Source organism: Ursus americanus, chromosome 30 (assembly GCF_024610735.1).
Source record: "Ursus americanus isolate L20-20 chromosome 30, mUrsAme1.1.p, whole genome shotgun sequence".
Taxonomy (NCBI): domain Eukaryota; kingdom Metazoa; phylum Chordata; class Mammalia; order Carnivora; family Ursidae; genus Ursus; species Ursus americanus.
This window is the reverse complement of record NC_142156.1, coordinates 17291919-17306577: the sequence shown is the minus strand read 5'-3', so window position 1 is coordinate 17306577 and position 14659 is coordinate 17291919. Positions and strand designations below refer to the sequence as shown.

General features: G+C 50.9%; 1 protein-coding gene across 5 annotated transcripts in view; it reads right to left on the bottom strand.

Moving 5' to 3' along the window:
- HVCN1 (hydrogen voltage gated channel 1) overlaps window positions 1–14315 on the bottom strand; it is a 34739-nt gene extending 20424 nt beyond the window's left edge. The window contains exons 1-3 of one of the 5 annotated variants that reach the window (XM_045776995.2): window positions 14228–14315; window positions 13446–13525; window positions 9174–9213 (exon numbers count right to left, since the gene is read on the bottom strand). In XM_045776995.2, coding sequence (XP_045632951.1) covers window positions 9174–9194 — 21 coding nt within the window. In that variant the 5' untranslated portion in view covers window positions 9195–9213; window positions 13446–13525; window positions 14228–14315. Of the gene's footprint in view, window positions 1–9173; window positions 9214–13445; window positions 13526–13609; window positions 13825–13977; window positions 14007–14102 lie in introns of those variants that run through there. The other 4 variants (XM_045777003.2, XM_045776965.2, XM_045776974.2 and 1 more) reach the window with 4 other exon arrangements.
- Between the last annotated feature and the right edge of the window lie 344 nt (window positions 14316–14659).

Below are 14659 nucleotides of genomic sequence, written 5' to 3'. Positions count from 1 at the left end.
CCTGTCCTGCCACTTACTAAGGACTGCTGTGGCGTCTCAGTACTGTCTGTCTCCTGCCCTGGTCTGTGAACCCCAGGAGGGCAGGGACTCTTCCTCCCTCAGTCACATGGAGGGGTTCGGTAACTATTTAATAAGCGAATTCACAGCAAACTGCAAGAGCTACCCCTCAAAGGTAAATGGATCGCCTATTTCTCTTTTACACGTGACAAGTATCATACCAGAAAGATTACTACCTGGGAGAGAAAAACAGACCTAGAAGAGAGAGGAAAAATGTTCTTATGCACGTCTATTTTTACAGGCTCGGTTAGAAGCTGCCATCTGTAGGAGGGGAAATGTCCCTATTTTGTGGTCATCCAACAATCACAGAAAACAGTACTTTTAAAGAAATTCGGCAGACTCCTGATGTCCCTTAAGTCCCTGTTTCCCTGCTCCCTCCCAGAGCCTCCTTCTGGGGACCTGATTTGCTTATCATTCAACATCTCCTGCCTCAAAACTCCAGTAGGACACAGTAGTAGTGACATCTATTATTACTAATTATTTATTCGGTTCTTTGTTTTATTGTATTACCATACCACTAAAGTCCCTTAAACGCATGATTTAATTTTATTCCTAACAACCCCCTGAGGTTGAGGCCATCATTTTGGGTCTTGGTGAGGCAGGTGGCATGTCCCAAGTCATGCACTTGGAAAATGGCGGAGCCAAGATCTGCTCCTGGGCTGCTAGGACTTGGAGCTCATGCTTCAGAACACAGGGCTGAGAAAAAGCCACACAGCCGGGGACTGGAGATCCGCCTTCCAGGGCAGTATCGTGGGCTGGTTGAACTGTGGCTGCCCCCAAATTCCTGTCCGGAATACGACCTTACATGGAATATGGGTCTTTGCAGGTGTCACTAGTTAAAAGGTCTTGAGATGAAATCATTTAGGGTGGGCCCTAAATCCAATGACTGATGTCCTTCTAAGAAGAGGAGGGGACCATGTGCAGATGCAGGCAGAGACTGGAGTGCTGCATCCAGAAGCCACGGGATGCCAAAGATTGCCAGCAATGACCACAGGCGGGGAGAAACGCACAGAGCAGAAGCTCCCCCAAAGCTTCCAGAAGGAACTAACCCTGCCAAAACCTTGACTGGAGACTTCGAGCCTTCAGAGCTGACAGAATTCATTTCTGTTGTTTTAACCCACCTGGTTTGTGGTTATTTATGATAGAAGCTCCAGGAAGCTAAGGCAGAGAGTATGCACCCGAGCCAGCCTGTGACGGGTGGCCATGGGCGCCGTGCTCCCGCCCTTTGTCTTCTCAGGCCACACATCCATCCCAGCTCCGAGGAGAAAGCAGGCTCCTTCAGAGGTCACAAAACCATTGGGAGAAGCCCGTTTCTGCCACCAATCCTGGCAGCAACTGCTTCCTTCTGCTCACAGCTTACAGACCACCACCACCCACTTCTGCTCTCGCCTGATGCTTGTAACAATCCAGAGAGGTAGGCAGGGCAGGATCTCCGCTCCACAGAAGGGGAAACTGAGGTGCAGGGAGGGGAGACCAACTGCCCAAAGTCACATGGTGTGGCAGGATGAGAGAGGCTAGGGAAGGGGGTAGGTAAATGGGTATATTCCTCTTAGGAAGGCAATGGGACAGTTTCTCTCATCTTTAGAAAAAAATGTTTGGGCGGGGGGGGCCGCCAGGGTGGCTGAGTTGTTAAGCATCTGCCTTCGGCTCGGGTCATGATCCCAGGGTCCTGGGATGGAGCCCCACATCGAGCTCCCTGATTGGCGGGAAGCCTGCTTCTCCCTCTCCCACTCCCCCTGCTGGTGTTCCGTCTCTCGCTGTATCTCTCTCTGTCCAATAAATAAATAAAATCTTTTAAAAAAAGAAAGAAAAAATGTTTGGGGGTGCTTGGGTGGCTCAGTCAGTTAAGCATCTGCCTTCGGGGCTCAGGTCATGCTCCTGGGGTCCTGGGATGGAGTCCTGCATCGGGCTCCCTGCTCAGTGGGGAGCCTGCTTCTCCCTCTCCCTGCCACTCCCCCCCCCCGCTTGTGCACATGCTCTGTCAAATAAATAAACAAAATATTAAAAAAAAAAAAAGAAGAAGAAAAATGTTTGAGTTCCTCCAATGTGCCAGGCATGGGAGCGAAGAAGGGGATCAGCCTTAACCAGTTTCTATCAAAATGTAAAATGTTCCTATCATTTGACCTGACAAGGGACTCATACATAAGCACATGGGTGCTCCCTAGAGGGCTGGTACAACAGCCCAGACCTGGAATTGACCTCAAAGCCCATCATTAAATACACTGTGGCAGCCCCACACTAGAGAATACAGGCACTGTTCAGAGGCAGTCAGCCGGTGTACCTGGAGGGACAGACAGAGAAAGGTGTCCTTGATCTGTACGAACTCTATGTGAAAACCAGCACTGCACGGACCAGATTGTGTCATATCATGACATCTTTGTTAACAACAGGCAAAATCGGGGCGCCTGGGATCGAGCCCCATGTCAGGCGCTGCGATCGGCTCGGAATCTGCTGGAGATTCTCTTTCTCTCTCCCTCTCCTCTGCTCCTCCCCCGTCCTCTCTCTAAAATAAATAAAATATTTTTAAAAAACCACACACACAGACAAAATCAACAACCCAAAGCAAACGGTTCCCTCTGGGAAGGGAGTGGGGTTGGAAGGTGAAGAGAAACTTTCAAATTTTATTCTATTAGATTTAAGCATGAGAAATAGCCATTTTTGGAGGGAGATCCTGCCTACAGAGAATTGAATGGTGAATGAAGTATTTGGGGGTCAGGCAGGAAGGAGAATGAACCAATATATACATTACTGGAATCCCTGGATAAGAAAACCAAAACAAGGGTACAGAACAAACACCTAAATACAAAGAAACGTAAGCGGTAAAGCCAGCGTATGAACGCACATCTACCAGCTTTGTTCTTTCTAAAACGCTCTGCGAATGAGGCGGAGATATGGCAGAAAAGCTGATCTTTTGAAGCAACAGAAGGTTTTGCGAGAGGTAGAATCAAGGTTCTGAGGAGCAATCTTCCCTCCCTGAGCAGATGGGGAAACTGAGGCCCTACAACAAGGCAAATGCCTCCAGTCAGCAGACAGTCCTGGACATGTGCCTGGGTCTCCTGTCTTCCAGTCCATTTTCCCTCTCCCTCCTCCACCCTGGGCCTACTCATCACAAAGCCTGGAGCTGCCTACTTCTCCTATCCTCTGCCACCACCCCAGGGTCACCTCCACCTCTCACACCAGAGAGCACTTCTCAAAACATAATCCTGTCACTCTCTGTGCAGAACAGGCTTGAGGCTGCTGTCCTTCGAAAGGCCTGCTTGGCCCTTGGCTGGCAGCGGGGGAGGGGGGGGGGGGATTCCACCGTTCACTGATATGAACAGCTCACAGGGCCTAGAATGTGTACACAATGGGGCTTATGTTGAGCACTGGCTTTCGTTCGGGGAGTCTGGAATTTTGCAAGTGCTGGACAGAAGGTACCCCTGTGACCAGCCCCCAGCAGAAACTGCGGGCACTGCGTCTCTCCCAGGCTTCACAGTGGATGCTTGACCCACACAGTCACCACTCGCTCCTGGAGGAACTGGGTGAGTCCTGTGTTTGAGACTGTCACCCACCATCAGGGCCCTTCATGCCTGGCAGCCTGCAGTTTCCTGCTGAACGTAACGTGGATGGTGGAACAAATCCCCCTGAGCAAACCTCTCCTCTGTGGGGAGGCAGGAAGACTTCCAGCAGCAAGGTGACCTACCCCAGTGCGGGGGTAGGGGTGGGGGGCCCAGCCCCCAGGGGATTTGTGTTCTGAGGAATGCCTATTTTTAAAATCAGGGAAGTCTTTAAATAAGCGTGGCAGCTTTTCCTTCTCTAGGGTGGGGAGGAAGTCTGAGGCTGACACAAACAACCACGGCTGGTGGCTGACCAGCTTGTGGGGGCTGCTGCTTACGGGCTGAGCCCAACCAGCGGTCCAGGTACCCCCAGAGATGCTGCAACATTCCTCTCCTTTTCCTGTGGGGTCAGGATCCCTCCTGTCTTGATAGAGTCGTCTGCCAACCTGGCAAGACGATGGCGAGGCTGGGTGGAGATAATGGGGGAAGGAATATCCAGGAGCAGGAGCCGTAGCATTAACTCCCCCCACCCCAGCACCTGTCATTTCTGAGCTCGTACAAAGCCCTCTGATAACACAGCACAACAACCTCACTGGGAGGAGACTGAAACATTTCCAACGGAGAGGCCAAACAACAGGCCCCAGGGCACACAGCCAGTGAGAATTCAGAGGCAGGCTGCCTGGCCCCAAGCCCCCTCCCTCTTGCAAGGACCGCTCTGAACACCACCCTGGAGGGAACTGGCTACCAGCTGTGAGGAGCTCAGCGCTGTGCAGGGAGCTCAGCCCAGTGTTAACTCCATGAGAAAAACACATTTTAATCCTGCCTTTTAATACACACTGACGTACGTGTGCTCTACAACCAACACTTAAGTTTCTAAGTGCGAGCACTCTTGTGGTATCCACTTCATTCTGTTTCATTGCTTAAATGACTGATAGCAGCCCATTAATGGATTTCAGGAGTCACCAATGAGTTGAGTTTGAAAGACACAGGGATGGGGAGGATGTGCCCAGCCTATTTCCCTGGGAAATGGGAAGCGATCGTCAGAGAGGAGACGGCCGTGTCCAAAGTATGACATCAGCCATGTTAACTGGGAAGCATAATCATGTTATTTTATTATGAAAGCATAAAGAAAAGGAAAAAATAGCAAGAAAAAATAACAGTTATTTGGCCAGAAATTAAGACCTATCACCAGTGTGACTGAATCATCCAGGCAACTCCCAGCCCCAGTGTCTTAGCAATGCTTTGGCCGGGGAAAGTTGGGACGAGCAGAATTCAGGACACCCCTCTCGCCTGCCTCACTGTGAAGCAGCCCACGGAGAGCGGCCCTACCCAGCCACAGTCTAACCAGTGCCTCTCAGCCCTGGCTGCACTTTGGAACCACCTGTAAGCTTTTAAAAAACCCAAGGCCTGGGTCCCAGGCCCCAAGATTGTGATTCAGTTGGTCTGGGGGTAGCCTGGGTGTTGGGATCTCCCATGTGCAGCCAAAGTTGAGTACCAGCACTCTAAATAAACCTGAAGCCTCAGCATGCCTCATGAGCAATGAGCAAAGGGCTACCGCGATTTCTAAGCACACTGGCTCCCAAGTTCCCCAGATGTGACTGGTGACACGCGATCACCCAAGAGGAGGAAGAGGTCAGCTGATGGCTAAGAACCCAGCCCGTCCTCATGACCCAGCAAACAGGCTGTCTTTGCTGCGGCCTGGCCCTGTCTCAGTGAGGGCTTCCCAAGCACGAGCTGAGCTGCTTTGATCCCTACAACCCTAGAGGGAGTATCATTGTTCCCATTTCACAGAAGAGGAACTCTGAAGCGCAGGGATATGGGCTCCGCAGAGCTGGCTATGCACAAGACAGGTCTGAAAAACCCCGCCAGTTTCTCCTATGACACCATTATTTTCCCCTCAAACACTAGGGCCGCCAGACAATTCAAAAGCTCCTAAAAGCAATTCAGTTAAAACAATTTTTTAAAAACACAATTAACTCCATAAGGGTAAATTACTAAAAGAACTTGTCCTTTGAATCAATAGAGGCGCAGTTGCTACTGGTGGTCCTGGCCCAGTATTCCCCAGCTCTTGCCAGCTCCTTGTTCTGACGTCTGTGTCAGGACAAAAAGGCTCCTGTGCGCCTCCCCGCAATTGTGTGGGGGGAGGCCCTCCTTGGTTCTACATCCCCATTCTGTGCTTCTGCTCCTTCTGTGCCTTCAACCCCTCCCCCACCCCACCAGCACCCTGGCTTCATTCAGAACCCCTGCCCAGCCCCCATCCTCAGCTTTACCTGCTGTCATTCACCCCAATAAGCAGACTTTTACCCTACATCTATCTCTTCTAGCATTGTGAAAACACCAGCAAAAGAAAAGAAATTCACGATAATCCCAAAACACCAGACTTCTTGTCCACCTAAGGTCTCTAATTATAATCAAAGACGGCAGGCAACTTTGTATCTTATTTTTCCCACTAGTTACGCGATCAGATTTATGCCTTTTTAACGGCCGAGAAACTTCACCAAGAAGTTAATGCTCTCACGACTGCATCTACTGATTGCACCTCATTTTTAGCACCTTTATCACCAATTCGAAGACCACATCTTCTCATGGTTTATCGTTCCCGAAATCTGCATGTCTCACAATTGACCAGTTTCAGCCTTAGGTCACATCATGTCACAGTAAATGGCAGTACATTTCTTCTACGGAGAAAATAATGGCACATCTACTATCAGCGGTGCCCGATGGGCTATGAAATACGGTGCTAGCAATTAGTTTCCTTTTTATGGGTTATTTCCTTTTAAGGGAGATGACCAGGTTTGATTATGAACATTTTCATGATTCTGGATACACACTATTGAATTTTTGGGTTGATCCAGCCCCTCACTAGGTATAAGCTGGTTTCACCACAGAATAACCAGCATCGAGCATTTTGGCTTTTTGGGTTTGTCTGATTTCATAGGGAACTACAACTACAAAGTAGGAATTGTTTCCATTTGCCTTTGATTAAGAACAATCGCTGGAACTCCCAGAGCTCCTCGCTCTGAGTGGCAGCCACTGTGTGTCCAATGCCTTACCAGGAACGGTCACAAGTACATGGCGAGGACTGTCGACCTCGGACACGGAGGCTCAGGGAGGTTCGGAAACTGATCTGAGGTCGCACAGCCCACCAGGGGCAGAGGCAGGATTTGAACCCAGGCTGTCTGGCCCCAAGCTGCTCTCACTGCGGCTCACCCCCTGGAGCCACAGAGCAACAGGTAGGATGCCAGCGTCTCCCAGATTGGCAGGAAGTCTGCCCCAGGACTAGGATTCTCCGTGAGGAAAGAGCAGGCTCCTCAGCTGGCCACTGGGGGACCTCCTCCATCACTGCCCCCACCGACCCCCCTCTGCTCTGTGGAACTCTCCCCAAGCCTGCTGTCAGGCCTTTGTCCATGCTATTCCCACTGCCGCCGGAAATGCCCTTTCCTTGGACCCCATGAGTCCAAATCCCAAGGCCCAGCTCAAAGGCTGCCTCTTCTGCAGAACTGTCCATGACCCTCTGAAGGAAAGGGGACAACCTCTGAACATCAGCCCCACATTCTGCGCCATTGCCATTGTCGCCCCAGAGTCTGGGCACTTCATTCACAAATCCCTCCCAATGCACTCCTTCTCCCCAGTGCCGGTGCCGTGCCCCTGCTCCCGACCTGCCTTGCAGGCCCTCCCTGTCCTTGCTGGCATTTCCACCCACTTCCACAGGACACGAGAGAAACTTTTCCAAGTTCAGGCCTGACTGGTCGCTGCCCTGCCTGCCCACTGTTCTTAGCACTACCCCCAGAACCTTCTGTGTCCCCTGGGCTCTGCCTGGCCTTGCCTCTCCAGACTCAGCACCTTCTGGCCCCCCACCACGTTGCCCTACCCTGGCCTCCTTCAGGCCTCCTTCCATCTGCCTTCTGGCCTCTGCATAGGCTGCTTCCTCTGCCAAGACACGGTCTCTGTCTTCCCCCTGTACCTGGTTACCTGCTCTGGCCTTCCAGGTGTCAGGTCAGAGAGGCCTCTGATCTGATCAGAAGGTCTGGAGTCCCTTCTGATCTCAGTGGCTCCTGTGAGGGGCCCACATGAACCAAGGCCTCTCCTTTACGGCTCTGCCCATGTGCACCTTCACATATTCCGTTTCGTGACTTGACAGGGCTGTGTCGCTCAGCCAGAGAGGAAGCCACGTGCAGGCAGGGACCAGCGTCTGCCGCTTTGCTGCTACAGCCTGACAGGTGTGGTTGGTGCCAGAACACAGCTGGTGATGATAAACATTTGTTAGGTGAACAAATGACCGAGGGAGGGAATCCTCTCCAGCGAGCCCTTGCTGCCTCTGTGATCCCCATTCCCTGCTCCCTTCCTGCCAGGGGTGAGCCCTTCACCCTGGAGAACTTTCCTATCTTTGGGAAAGATTGTGTTTCAGAAGCATACAGGGCACAACCACTAGTCAGTAATTAGGGCATGGAAGCCAGGCAGCATGGGTCTGAACCTCTCGCCAGCTGTGTGGCCTTGGGCAAACTGCTAAGCCTTGCTGTGTGCTTCAATTTCCCTAGCTGTAAAACGGGGGAAGGAAATAATAGTACCAAATGCACAGGGTTGTTGTGAGGATTAAAAAACCAAATATATAGAAAGCCCTGAGCACGTGCCTGGCACGGAGAGAGTGCTCAGTAGATGTCGTTCACGTTATTATTGCTACTGCTTCTGCTACAATATTTCATTTAATTCAAAGACGAGCATTTTCCCCAGATTCTGACATTTCTGAAATCAGAATTGGTAGCATCTAGCATGGGCCATTTCCCCCTGCCACACTGTAAAAAGCCGTAAAATCCAAATGACTCTTACAGTTAAAGGGGTCATCATTATCATCCCATGATTCGGCTTCCTGAACCGTCCCTGATCGCCCTGCTGCTACCTGAGCCCCAGCTCTACCTGCCAGGCCCCACAGAACCTCCCAGGGAACAGCAGAAATGGAAGCTAGCATTTCCTTTCTACCTTGCCCTCACCCTTCACGACGGATGTCCCCCCAAACCCAACAAACCTGCACCCCAGATACCAAGGACAGAGTTTAATAGTTCTGCTTGGGATGATCGCATGATACAGGAGGCAAAGAATTTGCTCTGGAGTCAGGCCAGGGTGAACTCCTGTTTCTGCCACTTCTACCTGTGTAATCTTGAGCAAGTGTCTTCATCTGTAAAACGGGCAGTAGGGAAAAACCACTTATGGCCTCAGTATCAGCCTAGCATTCTGAGATCATGGTCTCCTCAACTCTTCCTAACAAGCCTTCAGGAACAAAGGTAATTTTCTCTCCCTTTTCCAGATAAGGAGACAGAGGTCTCAGGGAGGTGAAGGTCTGGGCCTCATGACACATGGTTATTAAAATGCAGAGGTGGGATTTGAAGGATCTGATTCAGATTATTAGGCTATCCTGAGGTTTGTGAATTCCTGCTACAGTTTTCACCTTTGTGACCGAACACGGGTATGGCAGAAACATCCCAAACAGGTGTTTTCCCTTTATCCTGTTTGAAACACCAGACAGAATTGTCTTCAAGCCTGGGGAAGTCCTTTAACGCTGCTGGTCCACCAGAATTAATTTACCTTTTCATCCCAGGTGGCCATTTTCCTGTGCTCTCTGGATCTGGAAAATAAGAAAACATTTGTCGAGATCTGACATCCTGCTATCATTTAGCTTAGTATGTGCTCTGCAACACTTTGTTACAAATTATTTTTAACTTGTTTACATTAACAGTGTCTGAAAATAGCATAAAGCTTGAAGTGTATGAGGAAGGAGGCACACCCTTGGTATATATCCAAAAGAATTAAAACAGGCACTCAAGACAAATACATATACACAACTACTCATAGCCAAAAGGCGGAAATAACCCAAGTGTCCATTAGCGGATGAATGGATAAATAAAAGATGTTCTATCCATACAATGGAATGTTATCCAGCCATAAAAAGAAACAAAGTCCTGATCCATGCTACAGCATGAATGAGCCCCTAGAACATGACACTAAATCGAAGAAGCCACACACAAAACTTCACATATTACGTGATTCCACTGATATGTAATACCCAGAATATGCAAATCCAGAGACAGAATGCGGATTGGCAGTTGCAGGGACTGGGAGGTGGGGGCAGGGGAGAGACTGCTTAATGGTTGCAGGGTTTCCTTTTGGTTTGATAAAAATGTTCTGGAGCTGGATATAGGTGGTGGTTACGTGACGTTGGGAAGGCACTAAATGCCACTGAACTATTCACTAAATGTTCACGGAGTTGTAAAATGGTTAATCTCATGTTATGTGAATTTCACTCCAGTTTAAACTTAAAAAGAAAAAGACACACAGACCTACGTTACAGTGACGGGAATGCTCTGGAAAATAGCAAAGTATCTGTATGTCCACCAACGAGGGTCTGGTTAAGTCAGTTTAGGTGCATCTGAGCAGTGAGAAACTCTAGTGTTGCTAAATCTTCTTCATATGTGGGTGAGGAAAGAGGTGAACGATATAGTAAAACAAAGAAAAATTCACATTATAGAATAATATATACAGTATGACCCCAACTACGTGAAAAATTACATATGCATTTTTAAAAATAAGTCTGTAAGGATTTACAGTGATTATTGCTGGACAAAAGGGAGTGATCTGGGGGACTGACTTTTGTAGGTATTTTTCTTCACTTCTGGAAGGTCTGAACTTTTACAATGAGTATGTGTTACTTCTTAAAATTTATTTTTAATGTGAGTGACATAGGCATGTACTAAAAAACTGAAACAATTCAAAAAGATATACTATGACTAGAAAGATTCCTTTCTACCCATTCTTCCCAGAAGTAGCCACTCTTACTGGTTTCCTATGTGGCCTTCAGGGGTATTCTATGCCTTCACAAGCACATCCATATTGACTCTTTCTCTCTTTTTTTAAAGTTCAACAAATGTGAGCCCACACATTCTGCTCTGAACCTTGCTTACTTCCCTTTAGGGTGCCGGTAGGCTCCTTAATGACCGCCCCCTCCCACAAAGGTGCACCTGTCCTAATCCCCAGAACCTGTGAATATGTCAGTTTCCATGGCAAAAGGGACTTTGTAGATGTGATTCAATTAAGTATCCCAAGATGGGGATTATCCAGGTGGGCCCAGTGTAATCAGAAGGGGCTTTATGAGTAGAGCAGGAGAATCAGAGACAGAAGGACATGTGAGCACAGAAGCGGAAGTTGGAGGCCTAGATTTGAAGATGTTATGTTACTGGTGTTGAAGATGGAGGGAAGGGATTACAATCCAAGGAATGTGGACAGCCTCTGAAAGGTGGAAAGGAAACGATTCTCCCCTACAACCTCCAAAAGGAATGAAGCCCTGTCAACACCCTAATGTTGGCCCACCGAGACTGATTTTGCCTGTCTGACCCCCAGCACTGTAAGGTAGTAAGTCTATGTTGTTTCAAGCCATCCAATTTGTGGTAGATTGTTACAGCGGCCATTAGAGACCTAGTATTTCCGACTGTTCTAGACCAGAGCGTGCTAGACCAAGTGCTCTCCTTGGAACGATTCCACAAGAGTTCCCTGGAGGAAGGTGTGTAGTCCCGCTAGTGATCAGAATTTAGATTATTTCCCAATCTTCTGCTGCCCCAGTGTTCCAATGAATAACCCTGCACACTGTGTGCTTTTATAATTTAAGAAAAAATTACCATTTTGAAAAAACTATTCATAAAGACATAAAAAAAAAGTTCTTTCTCTCCTCAGTACCATGCTGCGGGCACAAGGGACTCTCAAAGGGTTTCTTGCTGGTTGACTGGCAGAACAGCTTCTGCAACCAGCAGAGTTCAGCTCGGTGTGTTCCATTTCTAACCCCTGGGGGCCCTCACCCTGCTCTCATGAGACAGGCTCAAGTGGAACCTTTAGCACAAGCAAAGGTGAAGGGAGCAATTAAGGTGCCCTGGAGATTTCCTTCCTTCACAAGACAGGAAATAGAACAAGCACATTTATAGAAAAACACCGAGCTTCACTAAATCAAGCAAAAGAAAATTTAAAGATACATACGTGACCTTTCCATTAAACTAGACAACACAAAAGTAATAAAACTCAGTGCTTGTGGGGCTGTAGGGAAAGTTGCACACACTGCCAGGCATAGTTTTTCCTCAGCAGCCTTCTGCTGCTAAGTGGCAAGTGCCTTCAAAATAATCGTACTCTGGACTTGAACACATCAGTTTGGGAGCCATCATCTCAAATCATTTGGTAGCAAAACAGGGGTGAAATGTGGACAAGCTAATTTGGATACGATGGCTAGAACCTGGAAAGACCCCACGAGCCCCACTTTAGAGAACAGCTGAGGAAAGCAGTGGGCCGTTAGAAGGAATGACAGTTCTGAGGTCTATGTAGAAATACAGAAAGAACGCTGTTAAGCAATGACAAGTAGAACCCTGACGGTTGTGCACACCACTGGCAAGTACAACATAACTGGAACACTTACTATGTGCCAGGCACTGTGCTGGGTTCTGGGGGAACCCAAAGTGGCGAAGGAAAAGGTAGGGCCCCGGCAGATGGATACTTTAACTGGGTAGACAGACAAGGAACCAGGGAAACACATAAGCAAGGTAACATTCCCCGAGGCTAGGCATGGGAAGAAAGACAGCAATGCAGTAAGAGAGTAGGCGAGTGTGGCTCCTGCTGGTGTAGTGGTCAGGCAAGACTTGAGGAGGCGACACGGACAGAGGTCCCTGAATTGCAAAGAGGTAAGTCACAAGAAGATGGCCGGGAAGACCATTCCCTGGAGAAGGAGAAGGGGCCCTCCCCCCTCCCCAAACCTCAGCAAGTCCGAGGAAGAAAGAGGAGGTCAGTGTGTCTGCAGGGAGCATGCAGTGAGAGAACGATAGCAGGAGACAAGAGTCTGATCTTGCAGAGGGCTTGGGAGGCAATGCTGATGATCTGGGGGGTCAAGGGCGGTGGCTGGAGGCCAAGAGGAGGCAAAAGATGATGGGGATGCAAAGGAATGGCCAGATTCAGAACATGCTGAGGAGTAGAACCTGCTGGAGGCTTAGATGTGGGTGGTGAGATGAGCAGGTTTTGGGGCAATAAGAGTCTGGGCTTCCTCTTTCTTGCTAAACCAGTGATTGCGGAGGGCTTGGAGACCTCAGAGTGGTTCTGGAATTGTGCAAGCCTCAGCCCAAAGATTTTCAAAATGCTGCACCTACTAGTCTTTCCCCCAGGGACTCAAGAGTGTGAGAAGTTGCAGCTGCCAACCTTGGTCTTACTCAAGAAGCTTCCAGCTGCTGGTGGGGCTGTCCGGAAATACTGCAGATCTCAGATAGTCCTGACTGACCTGTGGTTAAAGGTGTCTGGGACAGAGGAGTGTTTTCAGAGGGATGGGGATGGAGCTGGGGGTGGGGGGGCACAGCTCCATAGTAACCTTGGGCCAGGTGCTGGGCTAAGCCGTTATACCAAGCATCTCACTTCATCTCGGCAATGCTGTAAGTACCATGCTTAACCCCATGGGACAGTCAAGGGACGGAGGTATGGAGAGGTGAAGGCCCATGGCTAAGCCTGCAAAAGCCCTGCACCCAGCAGAGGTGCTGGGTAGAGGTCTGTAAGTTCCGGGGGGAGGGGGGACGGCTGCACCTCTGTGTCCTGGAGTTTAACCTGTCCCCAACCCACCATTCTAATCCTCAGCACACCTTGTCCCAAGAGGTGAGTGTTTAAAAGTACTCCCAGGTGAAGGATTTGCTGCCCTGGAGATTCGCTCATTTCAGCCTCCACCTGGGATACCCAGTACTACCTTTATCCTTACTTCTCTCCCTGCAGTCTCCCCACGGAGGGGAGGGGGGGCGGGCAGGGAGGGGCAGGGATGATGAATAAAAGGATTTAGGGGTTCACACAGACCTGGGTGTAAGTTCTGGCTCTGCCTCCTCTGGCGAGGTGACCCAAGGCAAGTGGCTTGGCCCGAGGTTCGGTTTCTTCACCTGTAAGAGGAAGACAAGGATGGTACTTACCTTACCTCTTGCGGCGCTCAGCGGGTGATGAAGGCACCTGTCTCTAGGCTTAACCTGCAAATGCTTGTCAATGCTTATCAGTGCTCCCGTTTTCAAGGGGAGGTAACCGATGCCAACCGATGTCCCTCCCAGGTCCTGTGGCACGCGGTCTCCTGTCCTGCCCCTCCACCTGACTCTGGTACGCCCTGGGCAGGGCAGGGGGTCTCCGGGGAAGTCCCAGTCCGCCCGCGTTGGCCGGCGCTGTTAAACGCAGAACAGAGGGCAACTGGGGGCGGGGTCCCAGGTACGCCAGCAGGGGATTGGGGGGGGGCCCGAGGCGGGGGTGAGGGTCGGCGCCTCGGAGGGCCCTGGCTGGGAGGGCTTGGGATAGGGGCTGCGCGCCAACAGCCGGCGCGCCCCCGTCCCAGCCGGGGAGCACTTACCCTGCGCCCCTCCCGCCCGCGGCTACCGCAGCAACTGCGAGCTCAGCACTCTCCCGGCCGCCCCGCCCGCCCCTTCCTCCCCGCCCCTCCTCTCGGCCCCCTCCCCTCCCCCGCCCGCTTCTAACCCGGCTCGGGCCGTGGTCCCTGGCTCTTGCCTGGGTCTCAGTCCCCTTGCCCTGGCCTGTCTCCCCGTTGGTCTCGGGCTGGCCCCCTCCCCCGACCCCTCCCGCTCCGCAGGCCCGGGCCTGGCCTGGGCCTCCTGCGCTCCCGCAGACGGACAAAGGTCCCGCCGGTGGGAGCCAATCGCGAATCACGAGAATCCTGTCCCAGGCTAGCCTGAGGGAAGGGGTGGGAGGAGGGAACCACTTCCTTCCTCCTGCGGGATGCAGTGGGGGCGGATCCAGTCCCCTCCCCACCACACACACTCGGGGAAGCTGGGCCTGACGCCTGGCGGCACCCCTGTCCTGTTTACTTAGGGGTGGCTCTGAGTGGCTTTGCTTGTCCCCTGCGCTGTATCTGCCATGCAGAGGTTGGAGAGTGGGCAGAGTGTCCTAAAGGGATGGCCAGCGTTGAAGCCGGCAGGCCTCCCCTGAATGCGAGGTCTGTCCGCAGGAGGAAGGAGCCTTCCTGCCTGGAGGCTGAGCCCCCTTGCTCAGGCTGACTCCTCCTTACCTTCCAAGCC